Source organism: Mercenaria mercenaria, chromosome 17 (genome assembly GCF_021730395.1).
Source record: "Mercenaria mercenaria strain notata chromosome 17, MADL_Memer_1, whole genome shotgun sequence".
Taxonomy (NCBI): domain Eukaryota; kingdom Metazoa; phylum Mollusca; class Bivalvia; order Venerida; family Veneridae; genus Mercenaria; species Mercenaria mercenaria.
Window position 1 is genome coordinate 12,081,863 of NC_069377.1, and position 23,707 is coordinate 12,105,569.

The following is a 23,707-nucleotide window of genomic DNA, read 5'->3' on the forward strand; positions in this document are numbered from 1 at the left end:
TGTTGGACACGACTGATTCTGCCTTTGCGACCAGTGTTGGTCATAATCAGACTGTACATCCGTGCAGTCTGACCATGATCTACACTGTCCGCCATTCAGTCGGTATCGTTTGGGTATGCACACTTTTTAACAGTTAATAGTACTGTCCAAAATGAAAAATGGATAAGTTCATTAGCAGGGTAACGGTTAAAGTACTTTCGAACAAGTTCTATTGTATTAGTCAAACTAATGAACTTATGGTCAGATGTACATTTCTGAAATCTCAAAATTTAGACCGCTTTTAGCATCTTACCACACGTTTAGAAAATTTGTTCGGGGTATCGTGAAATAGAAAGCATACAGAGAATTGTGATTTCCGGCATGTTCATGGACTGACATTTTTCGTACCCTTATGTGTATGTGAACGTAGAATTTCTCATTAATTTAACTAAAACGTGACTTTTTTCGTACCCTTGTGTGTATGTGAAGGTAGAATTTCTCATTAATCCCAATTAATTGTATACGACAGAACTTAAAAACAACAAAGACCAAAGGAATAGACACGTTCTAAGAAACCTTAGGGCAGTGTAAGTGTAGATATGCACATAATTGGTATGTACACACAAACGCATAGACAAAGTGAAACAAATAGACGAGGCCACAATAAAAGACACTTTAAAAAACCAGTGGGCATCGTATTGAAAAGTTCAGTGACTAAATCCTCACATTGAGCTCTTTTTTCAACACGTGATACAGATATGCTATTGCTGCTTTTCTGGCAAAAAATGAAAATAAAACTTCTAAAATATAAATTCTTAAAAATTGTCTTTTTATTCAAAATTCATTCACAAGAAGTTTTTTATTAGTTTATTTTACTCTCTCTTTTATTTCACTACCGATCCACAATGCAGAAATATAGCAATAATAATAAATAAATTTAGACGAAATGTTATACAAGTAATTAAATAATACGACGAAATGAAATGTACATCAACAGTCAGAAATTGACTATAAATTTGCTCTTTCACGGAAAGTTATAGCAAATGGTAAGCGTAGTAGCTCGAGTCGAGGCTCTAAATGATTCTTGTCAACAAGACATCATGTTTGTTTGGTGAACATTTTCCGTATAGAATCGCCAACAGTTCTTTTACCTGTTTGTATAGAAATGTTCCTCAGAAATGTACTTACACGTATATTTGATATAACTTAAATTTGAATTTGTGATCAGCTTTATCTAACTGCTTTCAAACCATTGGTTTATCATTGCTTTAAAAGAAAAACAACTATGCCAAATACTAAACATATGAGTTTTTACGTTATCATGCCTAAAAAGTTATCATAATTTGCATAAAAAGAGAAAAATCCAGAATTATTTTTTAAATGTCACTAGAAATACAGATCTTTTGCTGGTGTCTGCTCTTCAGAAGTCACAGTTTGGTGAATAGTCTCGTTGTTTCTGCTCTTGTCCAAATTTTGTGATATTTTTGTCAGTCTGGTCCTTTCTAATCATATGTTGCTTCGCATTTTGCCATAGATTTTAACGAGTTCCAATTTACAAGATAAAGCTAGGTGCCCTATTTTTTTAAACGTAGTAAAATGTTTTCAGAAACTGTAAATACAAGAAATGACAGGACGGAGATTAACACCGCTGAACCTGCAAAATAAAAAATAAATTTTTGGGTGAAGACAAAACATATTTTCTGTATTAAGTGCATTAGAACCATAATATATGAGCCGCACCATGAGAAAACCAACATAGTGCATTTGCGACAGAATGGATCCAGACCAGTCTGGTCAGGATCCATGCTGTTCGCTTTCAAAGCCTATTGCAATTAGGGCAACCGTTAGCGAACAGCATGGATCCTGACCAGACTGCGCGGATGCGCAGGCTGGTCTGGATCCATGCTGGTCCCAAACGCACTATGTTGGTTTTCTCATGGCGCGGCTCATATTTAGTTGAAACTCAATACATCAAACACACTTATCTTAAGACATTTTCAAGTCCCGATCTGAATAATATCATTTCAGGTCGAATTTCGCTCATCTCGAAGTAAAACCCCCGATCCCGTGGAATTCGGCATAGCAAGTTCCAACCGTATGTAAAACAGACATTGATACACAAAATGTATTCATTGTAAGCGCAATTTTATTGTAATTTTACATTCATTGAGAACTAAAATGTAAAAAAAAGACATTTGTACATTCAATTGACTTGAACTAAAATGTAAAAAAAACAATTGTTGTTGTTGTTTTTGTATGGTAAACCTTAAATTTGATTGGAATTTGTGGTATTTGCCTATACGGCTATTACCAAAATTCGAGACGACTTACCTTTAAGATCCCATTGTTATAAGAACTGGTCATCTTCTCTTGTGGAAGAAAGTAAAAGTTTTGAGAATCGGTATTTTTGTTCATCATTTAGGCCATTCAGAACAGAGTCCAGAGATCGTTTCCTACGTTTACCACTGAAAGATGAAAAAGAAGCATAACATTATTTGATGAAATTAAACCAGATGTCATAGTAACAATATCAACTTCTTTATCATCATAAGATAAGAAAGAATACCATTTATTTTCTGTTTTCCTGTGAAATATAGAGTTTTCTCAGTGAAATAAAAGTGATAATCCACAGTTTTGAAACCGTAGATTATCATTTTTATTTTTCACTGTTTTTGTCGAACTAGTTCCGGTCCTCCGTCGGGATTGAAGTCAAATTGTTTACCGAGCGTAATGAATACCGGGGACCATGATGACGATGACGTCGTTAAAATGACGTCATTTGTGTTATGCTTTCTGTTGATCTTTCCCGCGATTTCGACATTTTATAAATTACGCAACAAAAATAGAGTTTTACACATGAAATAAAAAGAAAATTTGTTTGTGTCAGTGAAATATCAATTTTATTTCACTCGTTGGCACCAAAAAAGTCATTTTCACTCGTGGCTACGCCACTCGTGAAAATATCAGTTTTTGATGCTCACTTGTGAAATAAAATTGATATTTCACTGAAACAAACAAATATCCTCTATATATTCCATAATATACGCTGTCATTGCATTTTGTTAAGAACACAAAAAAAAAACATTTCCTTTAATTAATTAATCAAATAGAATGAACTAAATTAAGACTGATTGGTATTTGACTAAATGAATTGCACTTAAACAATTAAGTAAATAAGATATAGTGCTTTAGTTAAATATCAGAAGGTACGTCACTTGAAGTTTTAAATCTATTAAGAAACTAAGTTAACAGAATGAACAGTTTGTTTATGCCATCATGCCTAATTGAAACTAGCTAATATCTAATGGTTGCTGACCATATAACGTACACTTTTTCTATAACCAATACACAAATACAAACGAAAATATGCAAGACAATTTCATTCCGTATTTATATACAATTTACACATGGCAAGCAATACTGTAAGATCACTTATTCACTTTATCGTTTAATTATGTGGTAACATGCATTCGAACGCAGAAAAACTGGACTATACACTGACTATAATACATGTTAACCAGACAAAACACAGTTTGTACAACAACCATAAAACAGCATCATTTAAAACCCATTTACACTTCATTGTTTCCCTCTGAAAATATAAGCCCGCAATTTCACTGATACCAAATTAGAATCTTCAGTGATGAAATAGTGATGTTAAGAACGGAAAACATAGATTTTTTATTTCCTCAAGGTCAATTTAATATTATTAACGTGATATGATAGCCAAAAAATAATTGAAATATCTTTTTAGTCAATAAGTAATTAGCATGATGTTATACTAGTAATCAATGGGTAATTAACATGATATGATAATCAATAAGTAATTAACACGATATAATAACCGATATTAAGTATTTTCACGTGATATGATAACCAGTAAGTAATTGACGTAATATGATAACAAATAAGTAATTAGCATGCTATGATAATCAATACGTAATTAACATGATACGCTAATCAATAAGTAACTAAAATAATATGATAATTAATTTGTATGACAGAAATTACGTATAAAGAAATCAAATCATTAAAATCATGTTACTTGTATGCTACATGCGAAAACGTCGTGAAAACCACGGCAAAGTCAAGTGTTCTCAAAGGTTTGGAACGTTGCAGCGTCATTCATAATTGCTTTATGTATGGATTTTGTTATGATTTATTACTTATTTTCCCCTTTAATGTATTTTCGTGTCGTGGTCAGACAAGCCAACCCAATATTTCCAGTGTTCCACGCATTTGTGTCATCTTTTATACAGCACGAGAAGGTTTTTCCTTTCTTTTTTAAAACATCCTTTCAAACAGGAGATAAATTTCACCAGGCCGCGTGTTCTCGAAAATTCTCATTAGCTCGTCGTAGTCTGTAGAATACTTTGTATGGCTTCTCTCTATTTATTTCTGGTGAAATACTAATTTTAGAAGTCTTATGTTTGAACGCTGTTTAAATTACCAATAAATACAAAATGTACCATCATTTAACATTTCAAATATGAAAAATGTCAGGAAGTACGAGCAAACTCATATACCATTTATGTTGAAAAATTTTAATATTACGTTCCCCTCTCTTGCTCTGAAGCTGAGTTGATTAGAAAGGCAATGAATAAAATACGATACTTCGATACTGGTTGTGATCATTGCGTCAGTGAAATGAAATGCAGTTGTAGCATTGGCCTCGTATATTAAATAATACAAATATACAATAAAGTTTTTAAATTCATGATGAAGATAAAAAAAATACAAACTAGAATATAATTTCTTAAGATTAAAAAACTGGAATAACTATTTCTTGGTTTTCTATCGAAATTGCATTTCTGATAATGTTCTTAAGAAAACTGGTTGCTTTCCTTCACCAAAGCGTCGGGGAAATGAAATTTCCAATTGTAATTGTATAGATGCATTTTTACTTTCAGGCTCCAAATTCTATCATATAACCTTGAAGGAACATGAATGATTTCATCTTTTGCGTCTCTCCCGAATGTTATTAATATTCCAAAAAGTCAAATGGTTAAATAATATCATCAATAACACTGGTTAGAAACTGTTCAGTCTCGGACTTTTTATCTGTATTTATGGAAACATATCCAGTTTGTTTAAAATGAATAGATTGTTGGCAACAACTGGCATTCTGTTACCGACTAAAGTTTCCTTATTTTGATCTAAAATTAATTTTGAATAATAAAGTGTGTAGGGCATTATCGGACATAGCATTTCACAAATAGGAACCATTCTTTTACAGGAAAAGAGAAAACTACAAGAAGCCTCGGACATACTAACGGCATACTTGCTAACAATTTATTGCAAGAACTCTGCAATGTTCAGTTTGTTCACATTTCAAAAGGCTGCACACGGTGTGAGCATTTGTTTTGTTTGAAGGAATATTTAAAAGATACAGTTTGCTTAAAACATTATTTCAATATAAATCGCCACAGAAGTGTTTAGGAACATTCCTTGCCTTCTGTGTATGGTTCTATGCTGTATCTCTAATACACTAGATACTCAGTAAAATCTTATCCGTTTAAACCAGTTGATAAAACATATGAGTAAGTTAAGGATTTTGTTGATTATGTGTTACATCTGCAGAGTTGACGTTTTTTATAGTAAGACATTTAAATTAACGAGATCTTTACAGTCGTCTTCACACACTGATTACACTACACTTTGTAAATTAGATCACGTGGTGACGTAAATTAAGACATTTGTCACATGATACGTACATTACCCAAGGATCAATTTGCCCGTGACCTACTGGAATCCCTTGGCCTCTACTGAGCGCTATTAGAGCCTGAAGTTCTGCGAGCCTCTGGTCTGACATTGTCCGCTTCACCATTCTTTCAAAATCAAAGGTCATATACAAAATGAAAGGTCAAATACAAAATTAAAGGTCATATACAATGTGAAAGGTCATATACAAATTAATCTATCATATACAAATTCAAAGACATGTAATACAGATGAAAACAACATGAATAAAATAAAACAAACTAAGAACGCATGCATGTTGCAAAATATGCGGCACAGTGACTTTGTTTACATTTGTGAAGTTGTAATGGTAGTGGCATGTTGATAAGTAAAAATGTGTAAAATAGACATAAAGTGCAGACAATTTATTAGCGATTCCATAAAAATGTGATCAGATATATTTTAATTCTTGAAGACCTTTTGCCTTTAATGGTAATAGAAACCATACGACCGGAAGAAAGAAATGATATTTTAAATCCTATTTTGATACACTTACACCAAATTCAGCTAGGTCACACCCAATAAAGAAATAAACTGGAATTATCGTTTTAAGCACTTAAATCATTTTACAGCTATACTTTTGAAAGTAATAAAAACACAACATTCATTTTTTAATAATACTGGGGTAAACTTTTGTCCAGTTGATGTTACAGTCTATTAAGATCGCATTATTCCCATGGTTTAAGTAAGTGTTAAAAGAGGTTAAAATGAGGGGTTCAACAGGGGGTATTTATCCACTTTAAACCAAGGAACCTCTTGCCTGTTTGGACCACTAGGAAAATTACCGCGATATGCAATATGTTACAAAATGTTTCTCAGATGATATTAGATCTTAATACTAGTTAAAACGTGGTGAAAAAAAGTGTGCTGATATATGACGGAACTGGTTATATGATTATCATATTGGAAAGATCAAAGGAAAATTTCCGCATCATCTGATAAGTCACATACTGTATATATATATCTTTTGCTTTCAATTAGCCCCTTATACAAAAAAATATCTCAGCCACCATTATCTTAATTTCATTTCGTTGCCATTTTCTTAAAGAGAAAAAACTAATGATGATGATGATGATGATATATCTTCGAATGACGCATGCATAACTTCTCGTATAAACATGCTCTTAAACCATAGTGTTCATGCATCATTCCTTTATTTCGCATGCAGTGCAATAATGTGTGACAATCGCTGTATGCAACCATGTATTGTGAGGTAATACATTTGGCCAGACCATGTACCTTTCAAAAACGTCTACTAGCCCGCAAGCAATGTCAGCACAATGTGATGGCAATTGAAGATAACGCAGCATTTTGTTTTTATCAAGAGTAATACGTGCTAGGTATTCAGCAGTCCGCAAATCTCCAATTTGTCTTTTATCTCTGAAATATATTTTTAACTCGTTGTTACATTTGATATTTACACTCTGATTGCTTGTAAAAATATGAAACACCTATCAATTGCCTGTGAAAGTATAAACACCTATTTTCAACTACCTGTGAAAATATCCAATACCTATCAATTGCCTGTGAAAGAAAGAAAAAAAAACACGTATATTAGTTGCCTGTAAAGGTATGAATCACTTATCAATTGCCTGTAAAAGAAAAACACATATATCAGGTGCTTGTAAAGGTATGAAACACATATCAATTGCCTGTGTCTGTAAAAATATAACACACCTATCAATGATCTGTAAAATTATGACATATTCGTTGCCTATATAAAAAAGCAGGTCCCCGGACTGACAACATAATAGTTTTACACAATGAGCAGCACCTATCATATAAAAGTATATAAGTACGATATTTGCTGTAGGTTGTGTTCTGAAACGCGTTCTGGAATATGTTGCAAAACATATTTGCACGAAAATATTTATAAATGAAGGGTTACGATGGTTACATATCATTTATATTCAATTTTAAGTGGCTTTTAAGATCTTGTAGAAGCGTATAACATGTTTTTGACGAACAGTTCTACTTGAAACGACTTCCATTTTATCTAAATAAAACAAAACCATTTTTGAACTTTTAATTGTACTTATACATTTCATAATATAAACCCAGTCTAAATGTTTAATTTGTCTTTCTATAGACATAATTATTCATCAATGCGTACGCAATAATATACAGCATACCAATTTGCAAATTTCTACTTTTTTTAAACTACGTGATAAGTATCTTTAGAAAATGCGTGTCGTACAAATTGATATATTTTAAATGACAAAGGCTATAAGCCTTTTACACTTACGTAAACTAAAGAAAAATAAATTATCAGATCGTTATAAGTAAGTTTTTTAAGTAATAGTTATTTAAGTTACGTAAACTGCAACACAGTTCATGCAGGATAAAAATGTGGGCGGGGTCAGACATACCTGTCGTCTGTATCCTGTAAGTATCTAGCAGAGGTGATTGTTGTCAATCCCAGAGCTATAACCAAAACCACTGAAGTTACGTAAGTCTTTAACATCTCTGTAATAAAACGTATGTATCCTTTGAGTTATTGTGTATACATATGTTAATGATTAAAATGGCTTTTGACAGATGGTATTTCACCAATCAGTCATAAGGTAGAAAATTTGGAGTTACAAGTCTTTAAATGTCTGTTTTTTTTTCTGAAATAAAACACATATATAGTTCAAAAAATATTTTTGCTCTATCAATGGCTATGCAGCTAAGATAATTTTATTTTAATGAGCAAACTTTGGTCATGTGCCTAAATACCATCTGGATATACAATAAACTAAGTTGTTTAAAACGTGAGGCGGCCGAAGGCAAAATAGTCCATATTTATAGGGGTATTATTCTTTTTCTTTCACATTGAATTATTTGATACAGTCTATGCAAACGTATAAGGTAATTTATTGCATATGTCTGAAAAGACCAAATCGTTAAACAGTTTCTCTCGAATAGCAAACGTTCCAATACGTAATGCCAACGTGCAATTTTGTCTTTAATTACATGACGACATGATGCATGTTAACAATCGTAACCAGCCGAACGCTGAAATGCTTCACCGAATACATTGGCATTGGTATGCCTTGGATAAGTGAGAACGAACAAACATGTACTAGCTTGTTTAAATAGTTCACTGACATGACAAATGATACGATGCATCCTTGATACTGTTATTCTCTGCTTACTTTGAAAGAACAGTAGCTGTATACAGCTTCATCTAGACTATTAATATTGACATTTAAAGCCTGTAAACAAAATTATACTGTAATATCAGCCTTTGACGAAATGTGTATAAACGATGATAGCCTTTGACAACGAAAGAGGCCAAGCGAAGTCTTTAATACTATAGGTTCTTTATAATACCTAAAACGATTATAAGGATCGTTGAAACAGGCAATGATATAAAGAGACTGGCGTTGGAAATACCATGCTAATTGCTTCTCTTAAAGTAATAGGAAATATATATTAATTTCAACTTCGGAGATTCACCTGAATAATGCTAACTGTAACCGCCTTTCTATAATATTTAGATTTTTAAAAAATCCACACAAGCTCATGTAAAATTTATTTCAACAATTTCTCGAAACAAAAGTGTTGCTCCTTCTTGTGTATGCTTAATTAATAACTAATATAATTCTTTGTACATTTCTGCAATTTTCACAATAATTACCATATATGTACACGAAAATCAGCTTAAATGTAGCTTTTTTCAAGCTCATTAAGCTATCAAAATATGCAGTCCAATCTATTTTCTCTGCATGTGTTACCTTTTTTTCTTTTCGCCACTTCTCGCCACTTCTGCATACATTTGTTTACTATGCATACGACTTGAATCCGCAATAAAATATTATCAAACTAATCTACTTAAAAATATGGTTAAGACACTTGACAGTATATTTTGCATGTACTGCATTATACAAAATGTATAGATAAAGTTATGTTGAAAACAAATGTAAACAATGTCGTTTTAGAATTTTAACTATTATCAAAACTGACGTTAAAACTAAATTAAACAAAAAACATGTTATACTTTGGCACCATTCATAACACTGATGGAGTGAACGAAACAACAAAACAAACACAAAATGACTTTCGTGGATATAGTCGTTGTATTAAGTAAATACGGATTTAAGAGGAATTCATATTCAACATTCGGTTGTCTAGGAAGTCCTTAAAGGAACTGAAGTCAACATATGTCCTTCTTGACACGGATGCAACATTATCTTCAGCAAAACTTAGCGCAGAAACTCAGTTTGTGCAAACGCCGGTAATATTAGAAAATCTCTATACACACAAACGTTATTTTAAGCCATGATTTTACCGTTTAGAATGATGATTTTAGACTCAAAGACCTTTCACACGTACTTCTATGTTCTAATTTGATAATGGCTACCTACTGGTAATATGCTGAGAGCAAATTTCTTCTGTTCGGAGAATGCTTGATTTCTCTAATTTGTTTCAGTGTACTTTTACTGCAAATCGCTATAATCTTTAAGACGTTTTTATAGTTTCATCAATTGTAGAGATATTTTCACAAAGAGTACAATTTTCTAAATAATTTAAAACGAAAGAAATTTCTGAAAAAAAAATCCTTTAAATTTTCTGACCTTGATGATTAAGCGATATCTCAAATACAAAAACGAGTGCGCATGTCTACAATGACGTGGATTGAAAAAGTGTAACAACCAAAAGACGTAATATTTCTACAGGGCACCAGGAAGACGCCACTGATTTTACTCTGATCTTGATAGACGAATTAGTATCTAACTGATTCTAGTGGTGCAGTAATAGTTTAATCTACCTGACAATGGCCTAAACCAGCATGAAAATTGGATTGCACCTTGTAATTCAAAGAGAGAAATTAGAAGGTAAAGTGAACCCATTACTACGGTGTTTTGTGGATAATATGTTTTATCACGACCTAACAGTATATATTAAGTTCATTTCAGAGTTTTCAACTTTCACGAGTCCTACGCGATTGTTAACAAAATAAAACAGAAACAAAAAAAAACAAACAAAAAATGACCGAAATTAATGTCATGTGTGAAATTCGAAGCTGCTATGATATGTTAAACGTGCATGCAGCTGAAAGTCCAACTTTTCTAATTCTTTATAAAAAGTATTCTAAATGTTCGCATCGCGTGACGTCAGACATATTTCTAACTCCTTAATCTGATAATTCTATAAAGCAAAGTTCAAGACAGATCAGCTTTTTTTCAAGTGGATTCCTAATGTTATGTTAGAAGAAAAAAATGCTATAGTCACGTTCATAAATAGTTATGATACGTGTTTGTTTGTTTATTCACTGAGTGTCAAATCTTTTCCCCAGTGAACACCAGATATAATATTTTACTTGTGCCGAACCTACGAGAGAAAATGTAAAGTCTGTTTTGTCCCCAGTATATCATATTTTAATCTAATAAATTTACAGTTTACCAGACACATTTTCTATTTATTTCATTTCCTTTTAATATATTTAACAACAATTTACCAACTTCTGTGGTTCCGTATTTCCGTACCAGTGAAATAATATTTCAGATATCTTTTTTACTCTGAAATCACTAGATATTTTTTTTACTGAAGACATGTATTTTATTTGTCACCGAGAGTAAGAATTTTTTATTCGAAAAAAAAAAAAGACGGGAAATCTATTTAGCTTTATGTTCAAGAACATTATTTCATACTTGGAAATTCTCATTATGTGCTATTTTCTCATTATCGCCAAGAGTTTCCTCTCTCAGCGTCAGTGGGTGTTCGTACAATGGAAATGCAAATAGATCGTAAGAAAACTGTCCATTACTCCGTTGGATGTTGCAGTAATGAAAAAGCATGCCAATACCAATATGTAAACTCATTCAGTTGTTACAGAAGTTCCAGCACTCGAATAGCAAGTAACGAGACGTGAGCTTCATGGTCTGTTGGCTAGTATGTAATTTCAGGGAAATCTTTCTCTTTTTAGTGTTTGCTTAATTAACTTCTATAAGTTCGGTCGCGCTTAAGAAACGCAAATTATTCTATAAGCTACATGAATCAACAAAAAAAAAATAAGACAAAGTACAACTTCGTTTTTGTTCTTATACTTTGAATTATCAAAGTTTTTTTCTTCTATTAAGCTTTTTTTTTCATTTATTTTGAGACACCAATATTTAAGGCCCGATTTAGAAATGCATACAATAGTTACATAATAAGGACGACAGCTAAACAAATAAAACATAAAAAAATAACAATAATGAAAATATTTTTGATGATAAAATAAATGACTTGAGCAAAATGATCTGTTTTCTATCGAAAGTTTTAACTATCATTACAATATTATACAATATTGTATAAATACAAACTAAGTAAATCTATAACTTTTTCAAAATAAAAATGTAATTTAAGAGTGTGCTATAATTATACTATGAACTATCAAGTAAAATTCAAGAATATTTATTATCAGCAATAATGGACAGGCAATATTGTCGAAATACTAAGTGAGCATTGTAAACAAGGCGAATGACTTATCAACAAATGCTGTTTACAATGGCATATGGCGCCGTCTCAGATTTTGGAGTACCTGTCTGTTAAGTATTTCCGGTCAAAATCATGAAACCCGTCAGGCGAATTAACCTTGCTATCGTCAAGTATTTTTCAATACATTGAAGTTTGCACGAAGTTTATTACTCTTGTACGAATAAAGAGACAGAGAAGCTTGCTGATCATGCTATATAAAGACACAAACTTTTAAATATCGTCGTCTTTCCTTGCTCTCTAAGCGCTTTCTTAACGCGCCTGAGCCATTTGATTATTGTGCGTGAGGCGAGCTTGTGCATCATACATCCGTTGAAGGCAACCGTATCTTGTTTTCAACAGCTTTTTTTTTTTTACTTCCAATATTTATATATTTGGATTTTTAAAAACAATAGCAAAAAAAAAGAGGTGCTAGTATTTTTGACATACAATATAATAATGATAATAATATGAAACGTTAAGGATAAAATGCAAGTAATGGAAAATTGTGGATACCGCATTGGAATGTTTAGTAACCTTTGATATACGGAGCCCATTAAGTGGCTAGTAGTTCTCCAATTTACCCTAGCTTTTTTTGGACAGGACAGTTAAATAAAATGATCCCCGGTCTGTGAGCCAAGTGGTAACATAGGTAGGTAAACAAATACCATACCCGGTTGTATAAACTGAAACATATACATTAATAAATTCAACCAAGAACTCATTTTTGAAGGGTCCAACTAGGCAAGTTTTCGCAAGATTAAAATTAAATTAAATATCCGCATTTATGATAAAAGTCCATAGTTATCATTCGGGTGTGCAACTACAGTTTAATGCTATGTTGTACTTTTTTAAAAGTTCGATCGGTCATAAAACCGGTATCAAAGTCAGTATTGTAAAGATTAAAAATTCAAAATGCATTTAATTTGGAGAAAAAAGTTTGCATGTTAATAACTTTTTACTCTTTACGATATTATAACATTAGAATTTAATCCGGTAATGCTTAGCAGCAAACAAAGGAGAGTACCATTTCCTATTCTAAAACATTGATCTTTTATCCCTGAGTCTAATAGCTAATAAACAGTGATATATTATATGATTAAGAACATTAGATTTCTGTTCTTGTAAATTAAAGTGGTAGCGGCGAAATGTACCAATACATTTCCTAGCATCGGCTAAGCTGAAATAAGTTAGGGAAAACTTTCAATTTAAGAAGCTATCTTCGATTTAAGAAGCTGTAAACATGACGTTATCTGTATGTTTAAACAAATTGTGCGATTTAGCTTTCAGTATAATAATCCGGAAAATTTTTATGAAGATGTATTTTTAAAAAGAAAACAAAGAAAAAAAACGTCTGTAGTGTAGAGAACTAAGCATCTTCTATTTTGGACCAAAAAAAAATGTTAAAAGTTAAAGATGCACCTGTTATTTTAAAACTCGTTCCTACGCAATAACTTTGATATTAAAATGTAGGCAGTTTAAAAACTACTCATTTCTAGTACTGAAATACATTTCTTTCTTTCTGGTACTGAAATACATTTATATCTATTTAGTATCATATAAATTATCGATGTATTGAAGCAAAGTAAAGTGACAAGGTTAGTTTGCTAATTCCAACATTTCAAGAGCACTGTAACACAATTGCATTTAAAATTCTACTTTCAATTTCGCTGGTTCCATTCCTTATATGACATATTCATGAATCTTGTCTCATCTATATAAAGCAGAGCAATTGAAATTTTAAATCGGCAATAAATTATTTAAATCAAATTTACTGATATCATACCGCAGTGATTACCTACATTTGTAGTATAGTTCTAACATTAAAGCCAATTCTCAGTGATACCAAAACAGGCAGTTTCACTAAAATTTCATACACTTTGTATTGCCGCAAGTGAACTTTCAATAAACTTAATATTAATTGCTTCTAAAGGTCTCCATAGAGTTTTACACAGACATGTAACTTTCTATTGTTTCATTCCAATTTCTTACTTTTGCATGATTACAGCTCAAATTTCATATGTGAAAATAGGAATAATTACCACACAAACATATTTGTGTGAATAAATTTTACTGTATATACTGCTACTAAAACAGCAGAAGTGTTTTTTAACAAATGAGTGTTACTCTATAACATCTACTTGAGATGCAGTTCTACAAACCATACATTTTTATATATATTTAGGCAAGTTAAGATTGTTTGATGAGTGTTATTTAGTTTTAAGTCAGTATCTAATGATAAAATGTTTTATTGAAAGCTGAGCATAGCGTATCTTTAAACTTATCAATAAGTAAATGAGAAATACATAAAATCGCATTAAAGTACTCAGCGGAAAATGAAAGTTTAAAAACAACAAAATCCTTGTACTACCGGCAAAAAGAGTAAATTGACGTCCTAACTTTATAAGAAGATTAAATTTAAAATGTATCTGAAGTTATTATCCCAAAGAAACAAATGATACTTTAAATGTTAGAGATTAATATTGCCGGATGAAACTTGAAAGCAAAGCTTAAAGAAATGCTGCAAAGCTTTATATGCATAAGCTAAGTTAATCCACGTGATAGTACCGTCTAGGGAGAATTGATCAGGAATTACGACTATTTCTAAATAGAACACATACATTTTAGGTTTATTTCTAATATCTGGTATGAGCTAAGTGTTGCTATATTTTATCGTCCTTTGGGGTCATGAAATCCATTCAATAAAACTGTATAACAGCATTCATCTAAAACCGGTGCTGCGGGGCGTGAGTGGTATTGCACTTTTCATTACCTCTCACGAACAGGCTCAAGCAAATCGAGTTTACTATTAGTCTGCTTTGTTGCATTCTGTGCTCCAAAAGGATGTTCAAATAGATTTTATTTTATTTTAACAAAATCAGACTTTAAGTGCCGTTTGACAGACGTAAAAACGTCTCCCTGTTCATGGACTCCGTGGAATCATGGAGTTCATTCAATACAGCTGTATAAAAGAATACCACTTAAGTCGGTGTTAGGCGACTTTAGGGAGGGGTGTTGCATGTTTCATTACCTCTCATGCAAACCAAGTCTGCTATTAGTATTTTTGGTTACGTTTTATGTTCCGAAAGACCTTGTTATAGATTTTATTAACTTTCACAACAAAAGTCTTCAGGTGTTTTGTTGTGGCTGTAAAAAGTATTCCGCTACCTGGGCGCGTTGCAAACATGGAATCCATTCAATATATCTGTATAACAGAATTTACATTCAGTTTGTACTGATTTATTTTATTGGCATTGCACATTTCATTACTACTCGTGAACAGACTCAATCCAACCGAGTCTATTATTTTGTTTGGTGGCGTTCTAAGCTTCCAAAGGGTCTTCTTGCAGATAATCAGAAGAAAGAATGTTAAATACAAGTGGAATATACATTTAATGAAGTCGTAAAAGATATTGCAAAATAGAAATAACTCTTAAGCGACACCGTAGACATATGTCCTGACTGAGTAAATATAAGTTCGGGTGATTCTGCATAGACCTCGCAATGACAAATGCTTTGTTTCAGATATCAGAAAGGCGGATTTTTATTGTGTGGTTTCTATAAGATATTGCAGAACTCATCGCAGCCTTCCTTTTCATTTTAACTGAACGAAGATTTATCCATCAAGTATGCAAATAATTGGCGAATACGGCTAGTCAATTTTATATTCATGCCGAGAATTTGAATATTAAAACTATAACTTACATGATATTCTACGGCGACTACCCAGGCACTCATTTACATGGAAAAACATATGTCACTGAACAAAAGCTGTATTCATTTTTTCGCCGATATATAAAAACAAATTATCTGTACGATTTTCGTGAAATTATGAAATCAAGAAATTAATTTTATCTTGAAAAAAACAACAACAATTTATCAGATGGTAATATTGCAAATGACTGTTTCATGCAATAAGCGTAGATAAATGATAAATGTATATACTTACTTTCGCCAAAAGGTTGCCAAAGACTTTTGCAATTAGTGAAAACAATATCTATATGTACAAGTTCCTGTCCGCGTACGGGCTGTGACAACAACACAGCAGTCGCAGAGCAAGTAAGGTAAATTTTGAAAATGCGCACCAATGTTACTACATTACCCCCTTTTTGTTTAACACTATTCTGCGAATAAAATGTGAGGATTTCAATTGTTATTTCATTATTTATGAAGACATAGGCTAAGCGGCCGACGCAACATCATCAGTGCACAAAGTTTATTTGAATCCCCCATTCGAGTATGAGAAGCCTCAAGCTACCTGTTATCTTCTATATCAGGTTCATGAACTCCTTGTCCTTGCAAAGCGGGATCATTTAACGGTAAGTCGTAAGTGTTCTAAGCAATTTTGAATTTTTGATTCGTATTAAAAGTTAAAACACATTGCCCATCTTTCACTAAAATATTTTAACCGTAGATATTTACTTAAGATGCAGAAAATCCTCATCAAATGTATTAAATTTTACTAAATACAAAAATTAATAGTGTTGCAATTATAATTAAATATCATGCAGAATCACTTGTTTGTTAAAAAATACTTTCAGTTTTAAGTGGTAGTACACAGTCATTTATACTGTGTTTAGCCATCCATTTATTAAGTATGTTCTATTTTAAACCTTATTCATAATACTGTTAATACACATAAATTTGTTAATTTTATATTTCCATAGACTAAGTGTTATAATTGTCCGTATTTTCATATGAGCCGTGCCATGAGAAAATCAACATAGTGGGTATGCGACCAGCATGGATCCAGACCAGCCTGCGCATCCGCGCAGTCTGGTCAGGCTCCATGCTGTTCGCTAACAGTTTCTCCAATTCCAATAGGCTTTAAAAGCGAACAGCATGGAGCCTGACCAGACTGCGCGGATGCGCAGGCTGGTCTGGATCCATGCTGGTCGCATACCCACTATGTTGGTTTTCTCATGGCACGGCTCATATATGAAATTTGGATCTGGTATCCCTTTAAGTAAATCCAAGCAATGAAAGATGTTTGCGTTTCGTTTATTTTTTACTTCTACTTCATTACTTTAATCGAATTACATCTAGTTATATTGAATAAAACATTATAATCAGTAGGCGATAGTACGAGTCTTGGCTGATACGTAGTAGAAACTAAGATCATATGTTCGTAAATAAAAAGAAAATTAACTATATTCCAATTACAAATACACAACAAACTGGGGCCGTTTTTAAATATCAACGTTTCTTCAGTTCTGAACGATTAAACTTGGCATATAAATATAACCTTTTTATTTACTATATTGTCCAACCAAAACACATACCAGACATGTCAACAAGTAATGATTCATTATGAATGATTCTGTATTTTAATTTTGTTGATGTTTTATTGCAGTTGCCATTGTTTTATAAATACTTTTGGAAATCGCTTCAAAACATTTATCTAGCACGTGCCAAATCTAATGCTGTAAAACATGTATGCAGTAAATTGATTAATATTCGCATATCTTTTACATCATGCGCAAATATTATAGTATCAGTACAGAGTAATGTTCACATTCGTAGGTCTTCACTATACTATACGCTTGTGCTACAAATTAAATTGAAAGACAGAAAATGGGAAATATTTACCCATTCTTATGTAAAAGTCATATTGGCAAATATTGCTTTCCCTATATAGCTACAAGTTTTTATTATCTAACAGCAAATGTGAAAACAGGAGAACAAAATAATTGTATTTTACATAATAAAAATCTGCTTTCGCAATACACCATTATTTGTTATTTTGACTGCTTGCATTTACGCTGTAGGGAGATAGATAATTTACTTTCTTTCTGTTCGATAAGCTTTCATTTAGTACGTACCGGTATATAAAAGATTTTGGAAAATCCTGTAAAATCATTAAATTTCGTGGGTATGAAATTTCGTTGTTTTGGTCAAAACGGCAATTTCGTGGGGATATGAATTCGTGGATTTCAACTTTTGAACATAAAATGAATGGGAATTTTACTTGTTCGTTGGAATTAAATTTCGTGGATTGACTCAACCACGAAATCCACGAAAATTAGTCCCCCACGAATATATAGAGGATAATTGTTGGTTTCGGTGTAATATCACCTTATAATTTCACCGAGTGGGCACCAAAAGTGATATTTTCACGAGTGGCGCAGCCACGAGTGAAAATAACAACTTTTGGTGTTCACGAGTGAAATTACCGTGATATTACATCGATACCAACAATTTTTCTGTTTATTTTATGTCTAAAACTCTACTTTTGTTGTGTTTATTTCAATAAAATGTCGAAATTTGCGGGAAATTTTATCAGGAAGCATCGCAAAGATGACGTCATTTTAACGACGTCATCGTCATATTGTTTCCGGCTTTCAGTACGCTCGGTAAACTTTTTGACGTTAATCCGGGTATCAGATTTGATAATTTTCACTGAGTGGCCAGTGAGTTTATCAGGATATAATTCACCGTTATATTTCGATAAACCACCGAAAAACATAAAATAATAATGATTTCACAGTACATATTTTGCTATTATTTTGCGTTGTTGCGTAATAATGTTATTAAAAATGTTCTGTGTAATAAAATTCTAGGAATTGTAAGAATCCCGCTTTAGACGGTGCTTAGCGACAAGAAGCGAGTTACCTATTTTATTACTTCGTCATACTTTGACGTTATGATGTCATGTTTACTGACGTCATGACGTAATACATATGTCTGTATACATTGTATGTTTGCCTGAAGAAGTATTTTGCAAACTTGAGTTGTCTTCTTTCTTTAACCATACTACTTCTTATAAACAGACTTAAGCAAACCGAGTCTGATATTAACCTATTTGCGTATTATGCCCCGCTTTTTTATGGATTTTGTAAGCGATGATCAAATGACTCTACAAAAACATTTTGAGTACCTTTTGCTAAAAGAATATCTACATTTGTTTCTCTTTCTAATACCATCATCATTAGACTTGATCAGGAAGTGAAGCTGTGTCTGTCATTATAACTGGACACCTGCAGATAACTAGTGGAGTAACAAAAATCATACTATAAAGAGAAATGGGAGAACTTCTCGTTGAATCTGTGCAAGAAATTTTAATGGTACTGTTTTAGTTGTGTTTCCATAGCAGCAAGGATTTTAACGGCAACTGCATTGACTGATGTTTAACGACTGCAGAGATTTTAAGGGTAATCGCGTTGACTGGTATTCCATTACTGCAATGATTTTAATGGCAATCTCATTGATAAATGTTCCACGACTGCAGTGATTTTTATTGAAATCTCGTTGACAGATGTTCCATTACTGCAATGATTTTAATGGCAATCTCATTGATAAATGTTCCACGACTGCAGAGATTTTATTGTACTCTCGTTGACAGATGTTCGATGACTGCAATGATTTTAATGGCAATTTCATAGACTAATGGTCCAGGACTGCAATGATTTTAAAGGCAAGCTCATTGACTAATATTCAATGACTGCAGTGACATAAACGGCAAGCTCACTGACTGATGTTCCATGACAGCAATGATTTTAATGGCAATCTCATTGACTAAAGGTCCAGGACTGCAATGATTTTGATGGCAAGCTCATTGACTAATATTCAATGATTGCAGTGACTTAAATGGCAAGCTCACTGTCTGATGTTCCATGACAGCAACTAGGCGACATATACCAAAATATATCTCTTCTCTCTTTATCAATGATCAATGCATAAACGATATTGAAACGATGACTACGGTTAGGACACAGACAGTAAAATAACCATGTCTAAAATATTTAACTTCTACATTTTTACGACTACTTTTTAAGATATTAATGTCTTCTTTCAACATTTATAATTCATAATGAGAAATATTCTTCGGCAATTTTGTAGATTTCAAAATCTTATACAGAAATGTAAATTAATCATAATCTTCACCTAGTTGAGATTACTGCGAATATTCAGCTCACTGAATAGGTCTTGATATATTCTCTTTAAAAAAAACACGTTTTATGTACCACTTAGTCTGTACCAATTTTCAGCAATTAAAGTCGAGTGGCAAGATGATTCTGTTAATTGGCAAACTTGCTTGTTTCTGGATTCAAGAGTAAAAAGCCTCCTACAGCGTGTTAAAGAATCCCGTAAAATGTAACGTGTCACTTAATTTTTCAATCGGAGAGGCGTGTTCAAATTTAAGTTTGCAATTTGATATTCTTTCGTTTCAACTATTACATTAATGTTGCCTTAACGGGTTACTATACATTTTTTCTTTCTTAAAAATGAGCTGCTAACTTTCCATTTTTCAACTTAGAAAATTAGCTTTTTGTTTTTCATGCCATGCCCAGACGTATATGCAAACATTTGTTTTCACAGGAATCCGTCCATTCCCACAGAAGCATGAGTAAATAATGGATCTTTTCATACATAAGACAAGTATAAAGGAATGTCTTTTATGCTATTGTCTATGCCAGTTTGTCTGAGAATAAGTTTAATGTCTTATGCTAAAAGATGTTGACCTTGCATGTATTACATAACCAGCACAATAGATGTCCATTCTTTACGTGATATTCTTTTGATTTCAAATAATTGGAGAACAAGCAAAACTAGAGCAAAAACAATGTTGGTTCTCTGCATTTCCATGGACCGACAGCAATTGCTTTTGCACATCAATTTTGAGTTTAGATCAATTGAATATGGAAGAGGCGATAGTACTGTCGATTTTCATGTTAATGAGCATCTTTATCACACATAATTAAACGTAAGTAACGAATTATTATTATTAGAAAGTATTAACTGTTTTGTAGACCTTTTCAAACAGTTTGTTTTCAACTTTAGTAATGTTCGTAGGAAATCTCACATATGGACCTTTAACTACCATGAAAACAGTTATACTTCTTTCATCTAGATGTTGATCTGTAATGGACCTTTTTCGAGACATTGCCATGTAATTTTGCTTAATATTGTGACTTCATTATTCTATGTACTGATATTAATTTAGTTTTCTTACTCAAATCAATTTGTGTTTTCTTTTTTACATATAGATCAATCATAGTTTATCTTATATAAGGACACTCACACAAAAACTTAATTATATAAATAACTAATTCTACAAAAAGTGTCGAACTATGAGTTATTTCAGCAACGTCATTGTTACATTGATAAGTTTTATTGAAAAAAAAATATATGACAAAGAACGTAAAGTAATGGTAATCCTGAAATCTCGTTGTAATTATTCTACGTTATTAGCTGTCGCTGAAACGCACTGCTAAATGAATTGTAAATGATATAGCATGTTATTTGGTTCGTTGCATTAAATAACCTGTTTGCCGTCCTTGGTGAGCATATATAAACAAATCATTGCAGCGGCTTGTTGGAGTCTCAAAATGTCCATGTTAAAACAAAATGATCTGAGGCAATGAGAACTACATCTCTTTCTCTTACTTGATATGTGATTGCAATTTTAGATAGCAAATGTTCGGAAATATTTTAATAGCTGATTTGTTTTGCCATTTAATTTTATCTTCGGCTATGTTTTAATGCAATGTTAATGGGAAAAAATGTTAAAGGGAAGCCTACTAAATTAAAGCAATTTACAGTATGATTTAGGAAGAAAAATGATACAAACTATTTTAGCGTGTGGGCGTTACAAATATAACTGAACCTGTCCCATGTTGAATTTTTTTTACAGTGACAAAATAGGTAGTATAGAACAAAATAATATTTGATGAAAAAATCTTACAATATTTTTAGTGCAAAACAAAACGTTTTTAGTACCTTAACTCATTTTTCTGTGCATAAGCTACAAATAAATGTTTATGAAATAGACTTGTATATATTTAAAAGAATTCTTACCTTAGCTAAAATGGATATATATCCAAGTACTGCAAACTATTTGTTTTTGATCCGCCGAATTATGAAATAAAAACTCTCTTTTATACAAGCGTTTTTACGTTTGCGATTTCAATAATGCGCTAACATGAAGTAATGATAACCAATCCAAACAAGCGTTTTATCTGAATATTGTCACCTTTGACCAATCAAGACGCCAGTAACAAGTGCTAAAATCAATGCGCGTAACACGAACAGATAATTAGTGCCTAAGAGTTGATTCCTACGCGTTAGAGAGAATGAAACGTAATCGGGCATTATTTGACGAAAGTCATGTTATTTCTCAATCACTGAACAGATTATACATAAGGGTCATTGTTGATAAGCACATGGCGGTTTGCGGTCACATGAGAGCTTGCAAGACACTATCCCATTTGACTTTCAACTATTGCCATAGTAACCAAAGAGAATGTCATATCTTCGTGTCATTTTGGCGGAAAATTTTGATAGTATGAATGACAAAACGTCTCTCGGAAGAAGTTTTATCAGTTATAAAATAGTTCGTTGAAGGAAAAAAGTGATAAAATTTCAAGACCGTTCTTTTTAAACTGACGTTTGAGTAACTCTTGAAAACAAGTTCAATACGTACACGTTAATTATTTAAACTACACCAGTCTGAAACAAAAAGTTGGAATGACGTCATATGTTTATAATCCCAGTATTATATACAAGATAAAAACAAACTAAAACAGGAATATTTGTTATTCCAATTATAAAATATTCTAGGGTATGCTGTATGAGTTTTATAAACTGTTACTCATGAGCAGGAGAGACAAATAATTCTCATTCAAATCCAGATTCAACTGATGTGGCTTAAATTTTTAAATAAAAATAGATTTTGTTTTCCTGAAGCAAGTAAAAAACGCACAAACACACATCATGTAGTCTCAAATAAGAACATAAATTCATGAAGGACAACAGGCAGCTTATTCATAAATATACCAGACTATATTATACGTGAAAGCCATTAAATAATTATTATTATCAACATTGCTATGGGTTCCATTTGCAAACAAATGACTTCTAGCATTTAAATGCAATTGTAAAATTATTTTAATCGCATAACAAACAACGCAGAAATGTAGAGAAATACAATGTTAGACCTTGGAACAATAGCCATTCAATTTCTAAAGTCATTACTCATCATACATAGAAAAGATTTCTTTCAACAGACCTAGATTAATGTTGCAAGATATTTCTAGAATATGCTTTTTCATCAAAGCTATCAGATTGCAATGACAAAACTTCATTGTATACAGTAAATGACAAACGACATGTCTTCAAAAAGCAATGCTGAAGAAAAAATGGAAGGCCTAGAACATCGATTTTATCAGGTCGAGTCTTTTGACACGTATCAATTTCAGAAACTTACAAAAACTGTGATTGTTGAAGTAAATTTAATGTTATGTTATCTCTATATTTGTCAAAGTGATAATTTTATAATACAACTTTTCAGTTCAAGCTTTACGATTTATTGAAGATGTGATGTTAGGCTTTACTTTGTTAGGTGGAGATTTGAAGGAATTTTTGGACAATATTTTACCATGTATTGTAAATTATCTATTAGAAGATCCTTTGAAAGCATAGAATGAAACCTTGTATTGTCTATAAGGGGTAATAAATATGAAGCATATCTCAAACCAAACTAGCACCGGCGAATATATGTTTTACAAAACATAACTTTAAATGGAAACGAGTTATGTTTTGTAAAACA

At 32.2% G+C, this 23,707-nt stretch overlaps 1 protein-coding gene across 1 annotated transcript; it reads right to left on the reverse strand.

Annotated features, from left to right (window-relative positions):
• Positions 1 to 831: 831 nt before the first annotated feature.
• On the reverse strand, positions 832 to 22,174 carry LOC123537243 (uncharacterized). Its single transcript, XM_045320895.2, has 6 exons — positions 21,958 to 22,174; positions 8,088 to 8,184; positions 6,958 to 7,098; positions 5,694 to 5,807; positions 2,311 to 2,444; positions 832 to 1,633 (listed from the first exon to the last, which is right to left on the reverse strand). The coding sequence occupies exons 2-5, from the start codon at positions 8,180 to 8,182 to the stop codon at positions 2,327 to 2,329; spliced, it is 468 nt and encodes a 155-aa protein (XP_045176830.2). The 5' UTR covers positions 8,183 to 8,184; positions 21,958 to 22,174; the 3' UTR covers positions 832 to 1,633; positions 2,311 to 2,326.
• Between the last annotated feature and the right edge of the window lie 1,533 nt (positions 22,175 to 23,707).